General features: G+C 39.7%; 1 protein-coding gene across 1 annotated transcript in view; it reads right to left on the reverse strand.

Moving 5' to 3' along the window:
* Window positions 1-13,954, reverse strand: part of oxr1a (oxidation resistance 1a) — a 124,847-nt gene extending 110,893 nt beyond the window's left edge. Inside the window, exon 1 of the mRNA XM_056761802.1 lies at window positions 13,888-13,954. Within this exon, the coding sequence (XP_056617780.1) occupies window positions 13,888-13,904 (17 nt within the window). The 5' untranslated portion in view covers window positions 13,905-13,954. The remainder of the gene's footprint in view (window positions 1-13,887) is intronic.
* Between the last annotated feature and the right edge of the window lie 10,135 nt (window positions 13,955-24,089).

The following is a 24,089-nucleotide window of genomic DNA, read 5'->3' on the forward strand; positions in this document are numbered from 1 at the left end:
CCCCAGCGGTCGAGTTAGGAGGAAGCAGAAATGTCATTCATGCTAACCCGGGGTTCCGGAGGTGCATGAGGAGCTGTGTAAAACTTGGAGCGCTCCACTCTCGGACCGCTCCAGTGAAAACCAGCTCCACCTCCCTTACTTCCCTCGATGGTGGGGCAGCCAAGGACTGCGTCGAGATCCCCCGAGTGGAACGTCCGCCCGCGGTGCACCTGTGCCGCGGACGGCTACCACCTGGGGGGAATCGGCCACGCCTACGGTCCAAAGCACGTAAGACTTCGGCATCACTGGTGTCGAGGGCTTGCGATGTCGCGGACAAGGCTGCCTCCTCTCTCTTCGCCATGGCCATCCTGCAGGTCCGCCAGGCCAAGGCGTTGAGAGAGCCCCACGAGGGTAAGACCGACCTGGGTATAATGCAGGATCTCCGTGCCGCCGCTGACAGCGCTCTACGGGTGACTAAGGCGGCGGCACGGGCCCTGGGTCGGACGATGTCCACGGTAGTGGTCCAGGAGAGACACCCCCGGCTATACCTTGTGCAGAAGAGTGATACCAAGGAAGTCCGCTTTCTTGATACACTCATCTCGCAGGGTGGGTTGTTGGTAAAGACCGTCGAGGACTGCGCTCAGCAGTTTTTGACGGTGAAGCAGACAGTGGCAATTAACCACATTTTTCTCACCGCGACTCGGCCGCCTGAAGGCCTCCGAGATCCCGCGTGACGTCTGCTTCCCTGCAACCCAGGACCCCTTCGACATCGATTCCGGTTCCTGTGCCCCCACAGGCGGCACCCCGGAAGCAGAGGTCGAGGGGGAAACCTCCACCCCGTCAGCAAACTTCTCACGAGAAGGGACACTGACGGGAAGACTCCAGGGAGAACAACATCGGGCCCGAACCATCACAGCCACGGCTCTGATCGGTCGGCACGTGACGACTCCTGCCTCGTCACCAAAGCCGGGCCCTTTTCAGGGCCTGGCGCCCACTTACTCACAGAGTTTTTCGGTCTCCCCGGGTGTACTTGCAGCCGATCCCACACTCCACTGGACTGTGCTCGGCGAACCGACCTCACGCCCTGGCGAGGCGTGAGGTCGTACACATACGACAGTTGTCACCACTCTCAAACCGACAGTGCGTGCCATTGTCCCGCCAGGCAGGTAAAAAGGCGGAGCCATCCTTCCCTCCGGGGACCCCCCGCGACAGATGGTTAGCTCCGCCAGCCGACGAACCACCCCCCGTGGAAATGATGAAGCAGACTGCCCCCTTGGTCACCCTGTACAGTCCCTGGGAGCTCAAGAGCTGCCCACACTGTCTCGCTGGCTAATGCGGGTGGTCCGTCTTGGTTACTCGATCCAGTTTCCCAGAGACTTCTGGCAAAACAGGCATCGAGTTCGTCCAAAATCAAGACGTTCAGTGGGTCACAACCTGCACTTCATCATTCCCTAGAAAGACGGCGGGTTGCCATAGGTCTGCGTACCCTGAACAAGCACCTTCACGAGTTGCCGTTCAGATGCTCATTCAGAGGCGCATCCTGACATCTATCAGGTGTCAGGATTGGTTTGTGGCAATCGACCTGAAGGACGCTTACTCTAATGTCTCGATCCCCTCGACACTGCCCCGTTCCCATGGTTCGAGTTCGAGGGGTGGGCATATCAGTACAGAGTCCTCCCTTTCGGTCTGTCCCTGAACTATCTCGACGACTGGCAAACACTCGTGAGATCTGTTCTGTACACAGAGGGACCTGATGCTCCGGCATCTAGATCGATTGGGATTTCAGGTCAACCGAGAAAAGAGCAAACTCTCCCCAGTGCAGAGCATCCTCTTTCTCGGTATGGAACCAAACTCTGTCACCATGACGGCACAGCTGTCCGCAGCACGTGCCCAGTCAGTGTTGGAACTGGAGGCTCCTGGGACACATGGCATCCTACGCGGGGGTAAGACCCCTCGGGCTGATGCACATGAGACCGCTTCAACACTGGCCACAGAGTCAAGTTCCGAGGACAGCGTGGCACACCGGCAGCAGGCGCACGGTGATGACGCCCTGCTGCCGACGCACCCTAACCCCTTGGTCTTCCATGACCTTCCTCCGGGCGGGGATTCCCCTCGGGCAGGTTACGAGGCACGTCGTGGTGACGACGGACGCCTCGCTGCAGGGGTGGGGTGCAGTGTGCAACGGGCACGCAGACGCGGGGCGCTGGACGGGCCCCCGTCTGCGCTGTGCAATTGCCTAGAGTGGTGTACGCTCACGGTAACTAACACAACTTGCCCGACGCCTCCTCCTGTGGAGTTAGCAGGTGATCCGCTCCCTGCGGGCCACACACATCCCAGGCAGACTGAACCAGACAGCCGACACGCTCTCTCGTCAGTATACGCCTTGCGGAGAGTGGCGACTCCACCCCCGGTCCAGCTCATTTTGGGTGTTGTTCGGACAGGCACAGATAGACCTCTTTGCCTCCCATGACACCACCCATTGTCTGCTTTGGTACTCCCTGACCGAGGCCCCCCTCGGCACGGATGCCCTGGCGCACAGCTGACCACGGGACGGGCGGAAGCACACCTTCCCCCCCCAGGAGCCTCCTTGCACAAACACTGTGCAAGGTCAGGGAAGAGGAGCACCAAGTGTATTGGTTACACCACACTTGTCTAACCGCACTTGGCTTCAGAGTTGATGCTCTGAACAGCGACTCCCCCTGAACCATTCCCCTGACAGAGGACCTGCTATCTCAGGGCAAGGACACGTTCTGGCATCCCAGATCAGACCTCTGGAACACCCAGGTCTGGTCTCTAGACAGGACGAGAAAATCCTGAGATGGCTACTCCCCCTCTATGGCTGAGACCATCACCCAGGTTAGGGCCCCATCTACTAGGCGGTCACACGCCTCTAGACGGCGCCTCTTCTCGTCCTGGTGTCTCTCTCTCTCAACGAGAAAAGACCCACTGAGGTGCTTGATCAGGATTGTGTTCCCCTTCTCACGAGACTGGAGACTAACATCTCCCCTCCAAACTGAAGTGTATGTAGTCGCTATCGCCACTCATCACGACTCAGTTGATGGAAAGTTTCTAGGGCAACTCGACCTGATCACCAGGTTCCTAACGGGCGCGAGAGGGCGGAATCCGCCTCATCTCCGCTCCATACCCTCTTGAGAGCCCCTCAGAGGTTCCGATCTTCCTCACCTGAGTAAGACAGCCCTCCTGTTGGTGCTCGCTTCCGTCAAGAGGGTAGGGGACCTCCAAGCATTCTCTGTGTCACCGGATTGCCTTAAATTCGGCCCTGGTATTCTCACGTTATCTTGAGACCCAGGCCCGGATACGTGCCCAAAGTTCCCACTTCTCCCTTCGAGGACCAAGTGGTGGACTTGCAGGCGCTCCCCACTGGGGAGGAAGACCCAACCCCATCCGTGTTGTGTCCTGGACCGCACGCAGAGCTTCAGTAGCTCTGACCAGCTCCTAGTTTGTGTTGGAGGACAGCAGAAGGGGAAGGCTGTCTCCAAGCAGAGTCTGGCGCACTGGGTCGTGAATGCCGTTACGACGGCATTTTGATCTCAGAATCTCCCATGCCCATTGGCAGTGTGGGCTCACTCCACCGGAGTTTAGCCACCTCCTGGGCACTGGCAGAAGCACCTCTCTAGCAGACATCTGTAGAGCTACGGGTTGGGCTACGCCCAAACACCTTCGCAAGGGTTAACAACCTTCGCGTAAACCCGGTGTCAGCCCACGTCCTGCGTGGCGACATGTAGGACTGGCATCCGGGGGGGCGTATGCCTGCGAAAGCACCTTCCCACCCTCCAAGAGGTTGGGTCAGTGTGCTATCTACCCTTTTCTTCTTACCCAAACACATGGCTAAGAAAATTGGTACCTCACCAACCTTCCTTCTTACCCAGACACTGGTTAAGAACAGGCATTCCATCCATCACTAAGCAAGCACCTCCTGGGGGTTGGCTGGGCAGAGCAGCCTTCCCCCTTAGGCCGGGAAACCTTATGACCTATCACAGATAGTTCTAACCGGACCTGTGCTATCGGACGCAGTAACACCCCCACCGTGGGCTGTTCCGTCTGTTATACCCTCATGACAATGGTTCCCACACATGGTAACCCATGAGCTTCCCCAGGTGGACCTCCACCTCGCGGTACTACCCAGTCCGCCCCTTCCATGCGTTCTCCTCCAAGGACGAGACCATATCATATCTCCACCATATTCCTCCCCACGGGTAGGAGGTGGCCTCTGCAGCGCTTCTCTGATTAAGAGTTGCGCTTTTCCCGGTGTAAAACCGAGCCGGACGGCCTCTCGCCTGTAGAGAGCTAAGGCCCCGTCCGTGAAAGGTTACCGGTCAGGGCTGTACCCATCTTTCTCCCAGAAAGCTCTGGAACCCCCCGACCACCACACTGGTAGGTTACAAGTTTCACGAAAGCGTCGAGCTGACACGCCCAGGCTTGTTACCGTCGCTTCGCTGAGATTGTGACGCGATACAGCGTTTGTGGCGTTTTCCATAGCTAACCCCATCTGTCGTTCTCGACACAACGTCGAGAGACCGACAGAAAGGGAACGTCTTGGTTACGTATGTAACCTCAGTTCCCTGATGGAGGGAACGAGACGTTGTGTCCCTTATGCCACAAACACGTATCGTATTCTGCTGCAGTCGTGAGAGGATCTCAGGCTCTTCAGAACAAGAGGTAAATGAATGCTGCACGCCGGCTTCCTTTTATACCGGATATCCGGGGGCGGAGCCCGGCATGCAAATTTCATTCGCCAAATTTCATTGGCCTTTTCTATAGTAGTCAGAGTTGATTGGTTCTCAAGGGCGAACCCCATCTGTCGTTCTCGACACAACGTCTCGTTCCCTCCATCAGGGAACTGAGGTTACATACGTAACCAAGACGTTTTTGGTTGTTACCATGGTTGAGGTTTGTGTGTTCCTGGTTGAGGTTTGTGTGTTCAATGTTGAGGTGTGAGTGCATGACACAATGTCAATACAGTTTAAATACACTCATCACAAACTTTTTAAACATCTCTTTAAACAGTTATTTGATCAAAATGTTGCCTTGTTTGAGGCAGAAAGCACATACAATTGTTGTAATAGAGAAATACAATTGATTTTTTTTTTTAAATCCATATATTTTTTTTGTTCAGCAACAAATATTTTGTTTTGTAGTTCTTTAGGTAAATTTGACTATGTTGTGACAGCAAATGACATAATCATAATTTTTGAAGTCGGGTGGACTTTCACTCTATTTGTTGAGTTAACTCAAAAACCTACTTGTGATAGGTTGCTTTATTATTTAAATTCACTCAAAAAAAAAAATTAAACTGCAGCCCGAGGTCCAGTCTGGTCTGGTGTACAAAATCACATGCACAAGATTAAGCCAGAAAGCCTGTTTTGTGTAGCATTTTCGTAACCTTTTAGGCATGATAGCTCTCAATTTTATTGTTGAATGGTTATAATTAATGTTATACTAAATAAAATATCATCAATTTATTGGAGACAAAAGTTCCAGTACTAATATCGGAATGTTGCCTTTCATTCATAAAATGATGGTGATGAAGAAATCTTTTGTTTCTACATTAATTCGAAGATTAAATGTGAAAGTATATTTCAAAACATTAATGTTATGTGCGAATAATAGTGATTAATCACAGCAAAAATGTGTGATTAATCAGATAAAAAAATTATCGATTGACGGCACTAATATTAAGTATAATTTTATATTCAGGTTTACTACAAATTAACTCAAAACTGATATTTCATGGTGAACTTTCATATAGTTATCTTTCCGCAACATGGTTATATTTATTTAGTAAAACTCCTTTAATGCGCCCTCATATGACTTAAACGGTCTGGTGTGTCCATGAGTTTGAATTATCTGCATTCTGAATATACAAGGCATGTTTACTGATGCAGAGCTCAGCGTGTGTGAGAGGGATGTGCAGAGCCAAAAGGAGCATGTCTGGAGAGAAAACACTAATATAAAAGTTTTATTGTGAGAGAAGCGGGCAGATCTGTCAGGAATCATTTAGATCTGCTTCAGTGCAGCTGAAGGACATTGCGAGTTCATGAGGCAGTTTGATCCTGATGTGACACTGACATGTGCTGAGGACACGTGGAACATCTCAGTGTGACACAAGGATATTCCAAAAGTATGAAAATGACAATAAGTGACATGATATTTTTTTTAAAGGGGCCACGTCATGAAGAATCACATTTCATTAGCTCATTTGAGATATTGTGGATTTTGTATTCACCAACTTTCAGAACTCAAAACCCCAGAATCCCAAATATGAATGCACTGTATGTGAATTGGACGAGATTCATTTGTTGAAGAATCTGTATGACTTCATGTCAGTCCAAACCTGTAAGACTTTCTTTGATTTGCAGAACACAAAAGAAGATTGAAGAACGCTGGTAACCAAACAACAATGACTTCCATTATATGGACACAAAATGATATCGAAATATCTTCTTTTGTGTTTCACATTGCTAGGTTTTAAGCCTATGGACGGCTAGCATACTTTGTTTTGAAAGACAGCACTCTCAGTTTTTTATTTATTTGAGAACTGATCTGATTTCATTTCTAAAATCAGATCACTTTTGCTCCTCGGACCAACAGCCGCATCAGAGAACTCCATAAAAACACAAAGCTCTGTCATTTATTCAAATAAATTTGGTGCGGAGAAAAGCTCAGACGTGCCAGACGTGACAAATATACACACACACAAGTCGGATCTATTCTGCATATAATACTATGGTCAAAAACATAAGACAGTGAATATTTAAAAGGTGTTTTTGTCTGTGAGTGTAAAGTCATTTTTTTACAACAAAAAAACAAGTTAACAGTGTTTTAAACTCTCTCCTTACCGTTCCCTGATTCACAACAGTAAGCTTATAATAATAATGATTTATAATATGTCCAGTCAGGTTTTGTGGGTAACATCAGTTTGACTGATTGTAATATAACAAAAATTATAATACAATTTTATGTTTCAGATATACGACACAAAGGCAAAAGTTACAGTTGCAGCTTTAAATGAATCATTAAACATCAGATGCTAGAATCCAACACCAGGGTTGACCGGACAACACTGCTCCCACAAAACATCAATGAAAAAACTGAGGAAGATGTAACCGTGGAAAAACTGTAAAAATCAAACATTATACAAAAAAAAGGGTATATGCCTAATTGAAAACAAAGAAGCCATTCAAATTGAAAGGAAGAGAAAATTAAATGGCTACAGGAGCCTTTAAATTTTAAATCATGAACAGAACATGTATCAAGGTGAGACACGTTTTATTTGTGCATGGCACAATGGTAGCATTGTATTCTTAATGGAGACAGGGTATAACTTAAACCTTTCAATTTCATTAACATCTCATATGCTTTACAAAAAATACTTTCTCTGATTCCATTTCTATTTGCAGACACTATAAGCAAGAAAATAGTTCCCTGAAATATTCCCTGAATTCAACAGTGATAGTAACACTGTGACATTTTTAAACAGTGCAACACCTTACTGTTGAAGCTAATGGAGACACTTGGGTAAAAACTCTTTTGCAATCACATCTTTATATCGTAAAGAATCCAGCATCTGCTTAATGTCACATTCGGCTTTCTGACAGAAGGTGTAAATGGAACACTCTATTTAAACATTTTAAAGCAGCCCTAACACACAGGGTTTCTGCAAATCTCATATAAATCTTGAGTACCTATAGAATAGTACTGCATACGTCATATCTTCGAAAAGTATCTAGTTTGATGACATTTATAAACGATAGATACAGCTGTAAGATTACTTCCGAAATCGTACGGGGGGGAGGGGTAGACTGAACTAAAGCACATTGTCAACAAAACACAGACATCTGTTTCACTCACCGCATGTGGTTCATGTCCGGCATCTTTTAGCGCTGGGACGGCTCCATATATCAGTTTAAACAGAATGTTTAACATTGTAAAGAAGTAAGAATGCATGACACATCGTTGAAGCACCCCTTTAAAGCCTCTACATTGCTATCTCAGTTTGAGAAATAAAATAGCAGGTTACTTTGCATACTCACCTTTACATAGATGGAAGTCAAAATCTGTCAAACTGACATTTTTAGCAAATCTTACACAAAAGCTCAAATTAGAAAACATTATGACACAAAAAGTTTACCACTGGGAATCAGGATGAGGTTCAGATACAATGATTTTTACAACCAAAAGGTTTTAGGATTGCAGCTTGAAAGACCACACAATTGGGGTAAAAACTGAACTGACACTCAACCATTTAACAAATAAGGACATGGAATAGTAATAAGTGACAGTCAGTAAGTAAATATTAAAAAGCATTCCAATGGAAGTCTATTTTGAAATAACCTCCAGCAATGATTAACGTCCCTTTGAAGTTGAAATCTCAGCCTAAAACCAATGCACTATGGCATACAGCTAGTACTTCTCTTGACTATGGAGTCAAACTGGATCGGTTAAAGAGGAAACCTGGAGTAAATAGAGGGTAAAGTGGGATGTGGGATTCATACAATTTAGTGCAATTTAGATTAATCATATCCAGAATCAAAGTTTGCATTTATATATTATATGTCTGTGTACTGTACATTTCAATATTGTATTTATAAACACAAAACATGCACATACTTGTATATACAATTAGGATATTTTTAGATGTATTTATTTATTTTATATCAGTTTTTGAATTTATATTAATTATTAAATAAATAAATTATAACATATACAACATATAAATGTTGTTCTTAAATATATACAAGTATATAGAAGTGGAGATGGTGGTCTAGTGGGTTAAACCACTGAACTGGTAAATCAAAGGTTGCTGGTTTGATCCCAGCAGCCACCACCAGTGTGTCCTTGAGCAAGACACTTTACTCCATGTTGCTCCAGGGGGATTGTCCCTGTAATAAGTGCACTGTAAGTCGCTTTGGATAAAAGCGTCTGCCAAATGACATAATATATATATATATATATAAATATATTTGTATGTGTTTATGAATACAAAATTAAAATGAACAATACACAGACTTAAATTATGTAAACAAAAACTTTTATTCGAAATGCGATTAATCGCTTGACAGTCAAAGAATAGGTTAGGGCTGGAACATTCCTCGAGAAACTCGAATAATTTCGAATACAAAAAAATGATAGTGGAAGCTTCACTTAATCCATTTAACTCTGGACATGTTATGTAAACACAGAAGACGCTGCAGAATAAATTTCAGAAAAATATAGAGGGCAGAGGTTTAAACACATGCGCACCTACAGGGCTGTAAATTGCGTCATATATGTATTCACCAGTGAAGTACGAATACTAAACAGTTTGGCAGGTGCATTAAACAGAGCCGCTTGTTTAAACATGCCATCTGGTTGTTCTGCGTGTATGAGTGAATGAACCACACAGTTTAACGTGCTACACGCGTGATTCTCATGGACTTGGAAAAAGTCTGCGCTGTATGAGGACATGAACACATGAACTTCATCTCCAGAGTTGCTCTGAGATTTTCATTTCAGAACATTTAACTGAGTGAAACTATGTGAAGAAAAGCTATGAAACACATCTTCAAGCGTCTTCAGACGACCTGTTAAAATAAATGTCCAGTTCACTACAGTAGTTTTATGTGGAAAATAAATTACTATTTAAAAGTAAAAAATAAAAAACATAACTAATTTAGGAAAACTAAATGCATCTTGCATAAGATGAAGTTCGTTGTTCACCCTTGAAATTATAATTTCTATTTTTATTTGCATATTATATTATATTGCATTTTGAATGTAACATGGCAATGGAATGTATTAAATGGTTTTTGTTTTCACAGATATGAATGTTTGTAATTTCTGCAATACAAATTTGAATAAAGTTAGTGGCTCATTATAAAAGACCTGTCTTATTTTCTCTTGTATGATAAGTATTGCTCTTTAATAAAGAAAAGGTACTTATTATCCGAAAACTCGATTAATCAATGGAATAATTGGTGGAATACTTGATTGCTAAAAAAATCAATAGCTACAGCCCTAGAATACATGTAATGCTGGTGCCTAAAAAGTGATATACTCCCAGTTGGGACTGTGCCTAAAGCCCTCACCTGTAATGCACAATAGACAGTGTTTCTGCACAGCACACGGAGCCAGAAGTGCCAGCGGTTAAAGAAACACCTGCACATTTATCTTAACCAGAGAAAACTCAAACTGTGTCAACAACAACACTAAAATGACAACATGAATAACTGAACAGAGAAAGCTGAAGTAAACGATAACATAAACAAACACATAAAACAAATGCATTCAGCTGATGCACATGCTATAAATCCACAAAATAAACTCTTAATGGCTATATTAAAACTGTCTGATTGTGTTAACTTTACACCCAAATTATTGTCTCCTTTTTCTCTCCTTTTTGCCTTTGTTATGCAGTATAATCACAGTGCATATCACGTTTAAAACAATCGTATCAGGTTTTGACATTTTCAAATGAATCAAACTCACCAACTTGAAAATAAACTTACATTGAAATAAGAGGTGCTATCTTTGTCTTAATGCTCACACAAATAAAACTAGTCAAAGAGGTTTTTAAATTAAAATCTTTAAAGAGGGTTCATTAAAATCTCCACAATCTAATGTGTATTGAAAAAGATTAATTTACAGCAACAGAAAAAAATAAGAGACCATTCCAGATAAAAATTTAATTTGTATAAATGTATTTATTGATGTAGCCTGTTGTGGCCATTCCAGTCGAGTGTCTGGTGGATGTTAACAAAATCAAACCTCAGGAGTGACAAAAAATCATTCAACAGCAATGTGAAAGACATTAAAACGGTGATATAAATTGAGATTTTCGCATGAAAAAATCCTTTTCCACAATATAAAGTACAAACATTACTGTTGTATTGCTTAAAAGTTCATATGAATGTGTTTTCTTTGTAGTATTTGAGGTCTGAAAAAATACAGAGCATCTTTTATTTTATTTCCACCTGTTTCTCCAGTTTTTATTTTCTGAAAATAAATGAAAACACAATAATTTATTGTTAGAAATATTGTAAGTTGTTAGAATAAAACATTTTAATTTTACCTAAACACCTGTTAATAGTAAATTCAGAAAAAAACTGAAATGCTCTGTTAATTTTTGCTGCAGCTGTATATATGTGACCCTGCCTGTGAAAACCCAGCTAAAGTCATTTTTTGTGATTTACTGTTTTCTACATAAAATCACGTGACAAGTAAAATACATTCTGTGTAAGTTATTTTGGTGCAGTTAACTTCTTATACGTCTCTGTGGAATATCTCATTCTGATAAGTCATTCATGTCACTGTCATTATCCCTTGCTAAGACTAATATAAAAACCTCATGCAAGACCAAAGATGATTGCATGCATAGCCTGAAAAATACGTTCATAATAATATTCCACATGCAGAGACTCCTCCCCTTTATGCTAATAAACACTCTCTTTCAGTTCACCAATCAAAATCACACCGCAGGAAATTAAACAGCAGGAGGTAAAACAGCAACAGTGAAGTCTGTGATTAACAAGAGACATCGCCAAGAACATATCCCAGAATTCCCAAGAATTTGATCACAAAAAGTAAATCACAATATCGGAACTCAAGGTCATTTAGATCTATTTCCATCACTTGAGGGTTGAATACATGGTTCATGTTCTCCAAAGGAGGAACGTCTTCTGCAGCTATATCTTATCACGTATTAGAATGCGGATGTCAACAAACATCAGAATCAGATGTGGGTCTACATTACATGGGGGAACAGCATGGTGCTGATTGCTGTTGTCAACATCATGTCAACCATTTGTCTTCCATCAATTCTGGATTTGACAACAGTGACAGACCTGGACGTCTGATGGAGAACGAGCCCTTAATTTAGTTTACTAGCTCAAGATCAGAACTATATGTTTAGCTTTGTTCTCTGAATCAGATCCCTAAATTAATCTGGACTGTATCTTCTGTTCGGTGCAGCTGCTGGGCAACTCGATATTGCTTTAATATTATTACTGCCGATAGCAACAGCAGCCCTATGTGACGCTTCAGTCTCCTACAACCAGGACTGGCTACTTCCTGATTTCGCAGGAAGTCATTGTTGTGCATTCAATCACACCGAGAGGACATTTTCAAGGGGACACAGAAAACACACAAGGTTAAGATACGAAACTACATTAAGCCATAATGTGATTCGTCTCAAAACAGATCTGGAGGGTGAAAGTTTTTTCCATAACTCAAGGTTGGCAGAATATTTGTTGGCATTTGAAGCGGCACTGCAGATCTGGGCGGTCAAGATGATTTGGGGGAAAGCGAGAGGATGTATGCATTATGAGCTCTGTGCATCGGTGGAAGGGTTTAGTTCTTATTGCCTGAGATCATTTTGGAGGGTAAACACGGGTGTAAGTCTAATTAGTGGAAGTGTTATCTTCAGGCCAGAGCTCAGAAGCTTTACTGCGACCTTAAAGAGAAGCGCGGCTCATTTTTCAATGGAAGACTGATGTGACAGGATGGAACTTTTAATGAGCTGTTCGAGCTGTAATGTGTTTAATAAACAATCCCAGCGATGAGAGATTTAATTTGAAACTTTTCCTGTTGCAGTTTAATAATCGTGTGTAAACATAAGCCATTAAACCACTGATGAAAACAAACAATAGATGATTTTTACAGCAGTGGTTCTTAACTGATGCATCATGGCCCAAAAATAGGTTGCAGGTATGTTCTGAAAGAGCTCTGATAAAAAACTATACTCCAAAATGCAATCATAATTCATAAATTATATATATATATATATATATATATATATATTGTATTATTATTTTAAATATTTGTAAAATACATTATTAGTATTAAATCATTAGAAATATTAATGGATAAATTAAGATTTAATCATATTCTTATTTTTTCATTATTTTTTCATTATAAGATATTTTAATATATAATATATATAACTTTAATATATAATGACATAAATATATACTGGTAATTTTGAACCAAGGAGTTGCACACATTAGCAAACATTAGAAAACAACATGAATGTGAAAACAGTCTGACTATAAAAACAACAACATGCTTCTTCCTAGACCCTCTTGAGACAAAAAAATTGGATTCACTGAAAATGGGTGTTGCAAAACATGCAATTCCTGTGATTCTCAATGACATGCATGAAGAAAATGTGTGCAGAATAATAATGTGATTTCCTGAGGTCACCGGCTACTAATGCAGCTTCTGTCAATTTTATGCGTCCCAATTGGTTTCATTACTTCCTCAAGATCCCGATTGCGTTTGTTTGTGGTGTCTGGACAATGACCCACAAATGCCATATTCATATTCAATTAGATCTGTCAAATTTTGTTTCAGACAGTGTTTACTGCAGCTGTGCTAAAGCAAGCTTATGCATTGAATCAGAACAGTCAAATGTGGGCACTGAATGTTCTGTTTATCAAAAATCACATTGGAAATTATATGCATTGACATTGTATGAATTATTCATGCCGTTGTACTTTTAGGGCATCTGCACTTCCAGAAAATATCCCATAGGTGCTGTTGACATGTAAATGATGGCGTACGTGGGTAAATATAATAGGTTTCTGACATCAGACAGAAATATTTCAGAACAAGACGTTTTCTGCATCATACAGTTGATTTAAAAACAAACAGACGGTGATTTTACTTTAAAAGTCACAAACAGTAGTCAAATAATCTTGGACTATTTAAGTACTTGATTTCCCGGATTAGAAAAATGTTGGTTCTTAAAATCACCCTTAAATAAATGAAAAAAAAGGCTTTAAAAAACGTGATTGAGGTTTAGATTCCATAGAGCGCAAAAATGAAAAAACAGCATACGATTTGATTTCCACAGTAGCAAACAAAAAGAGATCAAAACTAAATCAAAATGAACTGTTGTGTTGCTCTGACCTTTTAGTGCTGAACATGTTGGCAGGGCTTCCGTCTGTGACTCAAAAGTTTTCCTGGAGGGACAAATCTGAGAAAACAACCAGATAAAAGAATGATAAGAGCTGAAAAGTAAAAGTGGCCTGAGTGTAAACATACAACAATAAAATAACAAACAACCACTGTATCCCTCAAACTGCACATATAAAGTTTTAGTAAACTATAAATAATCTATGTACAAACACTGCTGAAACATTTAAGAGCACATTCTAAATTAAAATTTTAATCAGCATTTCTAGATGTATTTTAGCCATTTCAGTACTGTGTCTGTTAAATTTCACCAAAATCAAACCTTATGAGTGACAAAGTTATCCAACAGCAATAAGAAAGACTGACAATACTTTTTTATCATTTATCACTTTTTTTATAATTTATCAAGCTTATCACATAATTTTTTAAAACTTTAACAACTTGTTTTCTTTGCTATATTTGAGGTCTAAAAGAACGCAGAGCTTCTTTTCTGTTATTTTGAAACATTTTTTCAGTTTTCTGCAAATTAACGCAATTAGAAACAATATTTTGATAATACATTTGGAAGGAATATTGTTAGGAGCAAACAGAATTTAAAAACATGATCATTTTACCGTACCTTACCTAAAATTAAGACTCTGAAAATAATGTTGAAATTGTCTCTTGATTTCTTCCACGGCTGTTTAGGCAATAAAATTTATTTGGTTTACTTCATAATTAAAGGGTTAATGTTAATAGATAACCAGAGGATAAAGAATAAACCGGTTGATTAATGGCTAATTTAAGTACAGTGACTTTAATGATCTCAAAAACTCTTCAGGCTCTAACTTTTAATTTCAAATTTAATCTCCTTTTAAGTGTTCTCTGACCTGATGAATAATTTATAATCACAATTGTTGACGTTTGGCAAGAGTCAGCTGTACGTGATCTAGCTAACGTGTCTGCTAACTGTGTTAAATTAAGAGTAAAAACAGTAAAACACTATGTTTATAGTATGTTTAGACTGATCAGTCTACTGAATATAATAAATTGTACATACTGTGCAGTGTGCACTGTATATGGTGTACTACTGCCTGTAGTATTTTCTTTTTCAAATTAAAAATAAATCGCAAAAAAGTGCATACTATATACCAGTGGTATTCAATTAAAGTTCCAAGAGGTCCGGTCTTTATATTCATTTCCAAACGGAGGTCCGGACAACATGTTTATTGAAAATAAATAAATATTTAATCAATTTAGCCCAGTTGGATATCCTATATAAAAGATATGACCTTTTATCAGGCCATTTATTTTATATTTTGATATATGTACAGTATGTATAAGGCTCTGTGGCTTTAGGGGAATGCCCTCTTAAAGCTAGCCTAATAAACCATTTAAAACTTGTAAAATGTTAAAAAAAGACGCGTGGGTCATTTTAAACAACCAGTCGAAACAAGTTTTATATGGTTTATAATGCTTTGCCTTGTGGTCCGGATGGAATGAAGCAAGGTCCAGATCCAGACCGTGGTCCACCTATTGAGGATGACTGCTATATACAATCACTTAAAAATTTGAAAAGTAGGCTATTCTTTAGTCTCATTAGTTTATCACAGACATGTGAGAAAGAACATCGAATCCAAAACTATCATCAGAGGATTCAGATTCCTGCACTTGCAGAGAATGAAGCCACTGAATTGGTACACTGAGCGGATGCTGCGTGCATTAGTGATGCAGGTTGCAGGGTATAGATGCCCTTTACACAAAGGTTACGTTGTGGCATCATTAATGCACAGGACCTTTAAACTGCAATCCTAAACACAAGTCATAATGAGATGCAGTGACTGTTCTGCTCCAGTGATTCTAAACAACACAGTTGTGCCCCTGACAGTCATATAATATGTAAATATGGTAGCATGATATGCATTAAAGAACCATGGTGTTACCATAACGAGAGAGATTTTTGATGCATTTAATGACACATATTCTCCAAATTGTTCATTAAAAGCAGCATCAGGTGTTCAAGTAAACAGAGACATAAAAGCACATTATGGGGAATAAAACAACAACATGCTACTTTTCACAAGTCGCACGGACTTCTGGGAATGCGCAGCGCTGTCATTGATTAACAGCTATGAATCATGGGATTCTCCCTCTGTACCGTATTCCACTGTGACTTTCACACTGTGATCTTCTCTAGCTGCTTTAATCCAGTCTATTTTTAAACCGGACACATCTGAGACACGTGTGGGAGGTGACGGGAGAAATAAAACACAGAACATGCAGCAGAAAAGAAGAGAGAAAAAAATCTTTATTCAGACTTTAATATAATAACCCAAAGCACACGCCAGAGGTCAACACCCAGGACGACAGGGCATGTTCAGAAGGTTATTTCATTTTATTTTCTCTGCTTTATAGTGAGTCATTCCTCTGGACTAAGCGTTCAACAGATTTAGAGCATTTCATCAGAAGCCTTTCATCTCTCCAAAGTGCCATGGACCGTGTCTGCGTGCTTTTAGAAAGCACTGGCAAGCTTCTTTTGGAAAGCGAAATGCCGGGGACTTAAAATATGAGGCCAAATACACAGCAAGTGGCACTAAGCAACACTAAAACCTAGCCGTCCTTAAAAAAAACGGTTGTTTTTCTATCGTGTTGGTGAAATTACTAAGTGCACTGTGCACACAAAATGATATGCATCACTTACGAGATAATTTTCCAACCGCTGCAACTACCATCGCAAAATGTAGTTCTCACACAAAGCATAATTCACATTAGCAACACAAAAGTTAATAGGACGGAACCCATGTGATGTGCACAAAACAGAAAGCAAACTAAATACGCGATGTGTGAAACGCGTTTTACAGAACAGAACATCCAGCATTACAAAGCAAGTCATTCTGATTCATCCTCCGCTCATAAGGACAGAAACAAACAAATCAGCCGTGTGTGTGCGTTTGTTTGGCTTTGGTCTTAATCTGTGTTTTTCTGCAGTAAAGTGACTCATCCTCCTTCTCTCTCTCTCTCTCTCTCTCTTTCTCTCTTTCTCTCTAATTTACCCGATTCTTAAAGCATTAAACCTGGTAACATCTCTGGGGATCAGGGGTCAAATGAAGCCAGCAGAAAACATGCCATGATTATGGAAATTTTCTTGCAATCGCGGCTGGCGTATAAACAGCTTCTTTTTGCGATATTCAGAAGCTTTAGTTCCATCGCTGTCTGCCGTCCAATTTATCAAAGCACAGTTTGTTCATCCAGATTCATAAAGACATTCATAACTAACATTATGTTAATATTCACCTAATTCCCTAATTCTCCATATAGGTTTCTTATGCTTCCTAATTATTTACTATGGACAAAAGTTAATTTGTTAATGAAAAAAGTATTTGAGTAGTATGCAAGTACTAGAAGACATTAAAGTGACCTCTTGCCAGTATCCAAATTAATGTATAATCGTGTTTGCTGGATATAATAAACTTTTAGAAATGCAGATTATTAAACAGTATAGATTCAATTATAGATTTTAAACATTTAAATATCGATCCAAAGTGTCAGAAGACTTGTGAGAAAGGTTTATCATTATCTTCAAAAGCATTTTCATAAGATATTATTAAATGTCTGAAATAAGTTTTGTAGCCAAAAATATGCTTGTGCAAATATAACCTTTTTTCATTACAAACTAAACTTGTATTTAATATAATGTGTTTGTAATGGATGTTCAAGCATCTCAGGGTGTAAGCTGATTGATAAAAAGCCGCTTTATTGCATAAAACGTTTATAAAGTTTTTGCTTAGATTTAGAACACAGTTCCCTTTGTGTTTTGCCAAGTTTACATTTTTTTTCTAACATGTAGAAAAAGATATGAATAATTGACTAAGTATGTGAATAACTATGAATAAGTGTTCTACAACTTTTGACCAGTAGGAAGTGTGGCTCTGCTATACTTATTGTCAGATCACTGCTGCTGATTATAGAACCGCCTGCAAAACCAGTCAGGCTAAATAACTTTACAATAACATAAAAGAGTAATATAAAAGGATTTGACTCAAATGTTTTATTCATTTTATCTAATTTATTCATGTTTTGCTTCAGATTCTCACATCTGCTGCATGATGTCACAACGGAGAAAAACAAAGAAAATTGCAAATGTTGTGTTCCTCAAAATCGGCTTTACTCATGCACGGCAACACTTTTTGAGCATTCAAAGGAATTTGCTGGGATTTTCTAAGACCTGCTTGGTGTATTCATTACAAGATCTTACAACCCTGGAACAGATACACTTGTTTAAATGAATTATTAAACTGTCCTCCTGAGCGGGGGTGCATTACGGAGATTCCTGAGAAATCCTTACGTATACGTACTACTATAAATGAATATTCTGAACTATTTTTAACATGATGTCTATAGGAAAATATCTGTGCTGAAAAAAAGATAGTTCAAGACGTAAGCCCAGTTAAATATTTTTACTGACCCGTCTAGATATCATGTCTTGCCACCTGCCAAATGCATTAAAAAAAATTGGGCTTTTAGTATGATTATGTTCATCTTAAAGATATCTGTAAATGTTTTAGATCACAATAGTTTATACATTTCACATTTAGAAGACAGAAGCATTCAAAATGTTCATCTTCTCACTTCCGCCAATTTGGGTTAATGATTATTATGGCTTAGATTTTTATGATAATTTTGCACTTAAGCTTTGATCAGAATTCAGGCTGTAAGGTAAACCAAACGCTACTGGCTATTTTAAAAGAGGGAGGAGCCTCAGCTATCAAATATCTTTCCTAAACTTCCTGTTTCAGTGGAAATGATGTCAATGATGTCAATGCAGACCACTTTTCAAATGTGCTCAAGAATATTTATGTTATATTCAATCCAGCAATCCACATAGCTTTGACCTTGCAGATTTGCTAGTCAATACTCTGTCTTCATCCCGTGCAGCCTCATCTTACACGCTCAACATAAACCAGGGCTCTAGACTGCCACCAAAATGCTCACAAATGCGATCTTTTTTTTTATTATGTCCGAGGTCAATTTTGCCTCCCTTAAGGTCGGAAGACAGAATCCATGTTTCACGTGGTGGTGCATTCGGATGATATTTTTACATGAATTGCTGCAGGGTGTGAATCAAAAACATGTTGCCCTTTCTTCCTTGACAAATGTTCCACACATGCAGCTGACAAAAAATCCTATCCAGTAAAGTGTTTTGCATGTTAACTTTTTAGCAAATTTTTGAGCTAGCTAATTTGATTTAACTTTATGTGGAAGTAGGGCCATTGGCAAAATTACATTTTTTTGCAAAAAGAGCAATGAACTAGGATTGTGAAGAGTGGCAGGTTATATTTGTGTCAGATCATTTCAAAAGTTTGCATTTATTTTGGATGTATAGGGCTCGCAAGTGTTAAAGCGCAAATACAAGGTGGTCTATAGCCAACTATTTTAAAATACATCAAAAAACAACAAAATCAATAAGTAATAGGCTATTTTCTACCAGGTCTCTGAGGCCAGCTCTACAAATTCTCGGTTTTAATGGGTGTGCCGCATAGAAGACTTTATAAATTAACGCCCTCTGCATTGATTGGATAGCAGTTTGAGTAGTTGGAGGCTTCTGTGAATTTGGTTTGTACATAATGTTAGGTTACACATTAGCACAATTCACAGTTTTCGCAGGGCATTGGTATTATCTGGAGACCTCCTGTGATGTATAAATTACCTCCCCACATCAGTATTTCATGTGACGCATTCGGGATGATTTTCCTCAAATTTACTGACTTATTTCCCGGATGTGATGGCAAGGCTTTGCGTATAGTTTGTATAGCCGATACTTGTATTGCGTTTAATGATATATGACCGTACCTGTCAGCATTTAAGACCAGTGATCACGAACTGGACAAATGATCACCTTTGATTACGGGTCTCAAATGTTACCAGAGATCCATGAAAAATAAACAAACGGGAGACTCCCTGTAACTTACTGATATCACCCAGCATCCGAAATAATACCAAAACACTTCAAAACAGCCTCCATTATTTGCAAACGGTGGATAAAACCTTGAAAAATTATATATGAGGCAGTCAAATCACAGAGATCCCAATTCACATAGGCTTAAGATCACAGACAACTTCTGTAATTAATACAAATGACTAGAAGTCCCGATGTAATACTAATCTGTGGTGAATAGTGCTAAGGGCACATCAAGCAATCTCTAACAAAGCAATAGTGACGCATTGTACAATTTTTTTTACTCACATAAGATTGCTGCGCCTTTCCTATCGGATCCAATATTGACGGCACAGCACAGCTTTATACTTTTTGTCTCTCCACAAAGCCTGTGCCTTGTTCACGAAGGAATCCTCAGAGAAATTAAACGACCAAACGCTCCATGTTTTTCCCACATGCGGAACTTCTTTAAAAAAAAACTTTAACCCCGCATTCCTGATATCGGAATCCGAAGAAAGGTTATGAAGTGACTGTATTCTTCCACAACAAGGGATGGCACAATATTTTGCTATCTGTTACGGCATGTTTGTTTATTGCTTGCTTGCTCTATCTGGTTCTGCGCCACTTGTGTTACTTCAGCATTGTCAGGCGCGAACCAGTGGGCGGGGCTAGAGAAGTAGTCGTTGATATTTTTCTGTGGAGGCAGTGTTTGACCTATCAATGTCGTCATAGATAGGTGCATCTCTGGGCCTGGTGTCACTTATAGATGTAATTTCCGTAACAAGGGCATTTTCAGTTCTGACACTTACATGATGGTCACGTGAATACGATTCCCTCTTATATAACAAAAGCTCTGGTTAAAATTGTGATTTTAATTCATACCTCCTTTAAGCTTAAGGCAAGGTGGGACTCTGTCAGTCTAACTTTAGTTTTATTCTGCTGAGTCATTACACAAATAGATATTATGTCGACAGAGACAAATGCTCCAGAGCTATTGCTCAAAAATGACTTTGTTCAGAGGTAAATTTAATCTCGTGGCTCGGACGAGTTTCAGTAGCACCATGAGCACAACACAGATTTACAGCCTGTGCCACAAGAGCATTTCATTCCCGTCACGTGAGTGCAGTACGGCAGTTATCTGTCATATTCATCATATGGACTATCAGCATCTGGACATAAAGCCTCTTTCAAGGTGAAGGTCACCTCTGCGTTACAAAATGGAAATGCAAAATAAATTGTAAAAAATTCACTAATTTAATCATTATGGGCAGACTTTTTTTCATACAAAAATTATAGTAAATATAGCTACAAGCATCAACTATGGGCCGTTACAGACTCAATGGGAAAGAATATTACTAATAGGAAAACTAACGGATCCACGGGACTTGACCCCTAATAATTGCACATGCAGGGACACACAAGTACAATGTTCCAAGATTCTCAACAAAAAAACAACAACCTGGACATCAGTCACTGACTAGATCATAACATGGCCTGTTATACATGTAAATGCACACGTCAGACAGATCCGCAGGGGTCAATAACTGTAAGCGAGGCTTAAAAGAGCAAATCCTTTCCTAATCCACAGTATGGCCGTACAGCACTGCTGTTTATAGTGTTTCACAAGACCTCCAGCAATATAAACTCTTCATCACATCCATCACTCAATATTATCACATCTGAAAAGCTGCGTTAATGGCTGTTAAAACTGTGAGTTAATGAGCTAATGAGCTCTTTATAGAATTCAAGGCTACACTATTGTACAAGCGAGAGTGAAAGTTAGAAACGTTGATAAAATATCACAATAATAGAAAACGTTTTAAGGCAAATTTGATGAGCCACATCGTGTATGCACATTATAAATGCTCATCAGTGACCACACATTTATGTGATGTTGCTTCACACATATAACAGCAGACAGTTAAATCCCAAAACTTTAAAAATACTTATTGCAATTAGAATTATAACGGAAAAAATATCTTTGAGCATTTTTCTGCTATCATAGCGTTGTAAAAGAAACTATGCATAACACTATAGTATCAGGTTTTGCTCAATTTTGGGTACAAATTTATCCCCAAAATATAATGAGTACACACACTGACACAATGTGTGTAATGACCTCACACAGATTTTGAACACATAAGTTAGTACTTATGATATTAGAAGTCATACATTCTCAGTTCATGAATAAAAGAAACCGATAAGAATAATTTTGCATCCAATCCCACACAACCCATATAAATCACTGACTAGTTCACATAATCGCGCTATTGATTCATAAATGAAGTGCGGCTGAGTTATATATCACTATAGCCTGAACCCGTAGCAAAACTCGACCACCTGGAAAACTGAAACTGGCCTCTTAGGATGTGGGATTTACATTGTTACGCGAGACCATGAGCTCACTTTAATGCCAGAGAGCCTGAACATGACCGGTGTAATACAATGTTCAAAACAACAAAACCTTGTCTCTATTCCAAAACTTACTGAGCTGCATATTAAGTCATAGATTTTGAATGCAATATCTGTCTAGTAAATGCAGGCAAAAACCGCATGCTGCTTTCATAGATACCATCTTCTGGCCAAAGTTAAAGACAGAATCATGTTTGTCCTTCAAAAGCAAAGCAGTTCACACAGTTTTGGAACATATCTGTGGATTTACCTGGTGAACCTTCAGTATGTGTTGAGAATGATTGAACCCGTCAAAGCTGAAGCATAACCATATAAACCCCAAATGTTCTTGAGGATCTGAGAGAACAGCTGTCATCGTGTGGTTTCTGAAAGACTGAAGCTGAATTTTAACTTCAGTCAGAGATCAGAAAAGCTCCTCTGCGCAATTACAATGACAGAAAACTAAAAGGCGTAATTCAAGCCTTTGCTTTGTGAAGTCAGAGCGAACATTTGAAGATGCACTGCATGAATAATAAACGTTAGATCAGACCCCTTGTTATCAAAGTGTACACATTAATACTTAATTTTCTGTTAATTTCAATAAGTTTTGACACAACTTTAAAGATCTACATAATATTGAGGCATCTAGTGATAAAAATTGTGATGTCGTTTGTTGGATTTGAGCGTTGTGGGAGAAAATCGAAACATATTGAAACAGGAGGCTGTGCACGTCTTGAGTTTTGCTGAGCGAGGCATTTTCCTGGGTCAACATTATTTGTTGAAGCTGGAAGAACAATCCTGTCCAAGAAATTCATTTATAATGCAATCCCTAGATCAACACCCTCAAAACACAGAACAACAAAAATTAAAATCTGATTGGCTGTCAAAAACGTTTGACAACTTAAAATGAATTCATGTGTTGTTTTCATGTCAGAAAACCTACAGTGGTTATAAAGACAGAAAGACGCAGATTCTTCTAAGAAACCTGATCGTCCAGCCACACTGCAGCAAATGACACAGTAGCCTTGAAGTCGATAAAGCCTCCGTCATTTTACTGCTGCAGTAAATTATGTAATGATGAAAGTCCTTCTTAATATATATCTCTTATAATTGTACAGTAAAAAGAGTCTGTAAAGGCTATCCAACACCTATTAAGAGAGAAATTTACAATCTGAAACATAACTTCTGCTGCGTACGGTAGGAGGTACAGTAGCGGGTATAAAGATAAAACATTTCTAGTGGATTCAAGTCATCTGAGCTGCTTTATAAAATAAAATGCTCAAAAGCTTCCTTTAATAAAGCAATATGGCAACCACTGGGTCCAGGCGCTCTCAAAACGACAGGGAGTGGAGTGCATTGTTGCATTGAAATGCGTCAGACAGAAATGTATAATGCAAATGCATTCTTGGCATTACTTCAACAGCTAGATTGAAAGGATCTTGTTGAGCCAAGTTAAATGAGTAGCAGGCAGTGCGTTCATATAGAATCTGGGATCACGTGTGCATTTATCAGCATGTTACGCTTTAAACATGGTTCAACCAATCAGAATTGAGAGTCGGAATGATCCATTTTATTAATAGTACTATCCATGCAAATCCTTATTTTTACATACCATCTAATGCCACGGGCTGCTTTAAAAGAGTAAATAATCAAGAATTTATTGTGTTCGACAGACATCCACACCTCTTGTAATCATTTCTAATTCCTTTCACATAAAGTCATGTTTTTTATTGTGTTATGTTTGTATTATGTTTTATTGTGTTGGTTAGTTGTATTTTTACTATTGCTTAGTCAAAACAACCTTAATTCAGTTTGTTTTATATTACAAGGAATGCACAATAAAAAACATGATTTTTTAAAACCTTAACTCTTCATTTAGTCAGTGTCTTAA

The sequence above is a fragment of the Triplophysa dalaica genome, chromosome 12 (assembly GCF_015846415.1).
Source record: "Triplophysa dalaica isolate WHDGS20190420 chromosome 12, ASM1584641v1, whole genome shotgun sequence".
In the NCBI taxonomy this organism is placed as follows: Eukaryota; Metazoa; Chordata; class Actinopteri; order Cypriniformes; family Nemacheilidae; genus Triplophysa; species Triplophysa dalaica.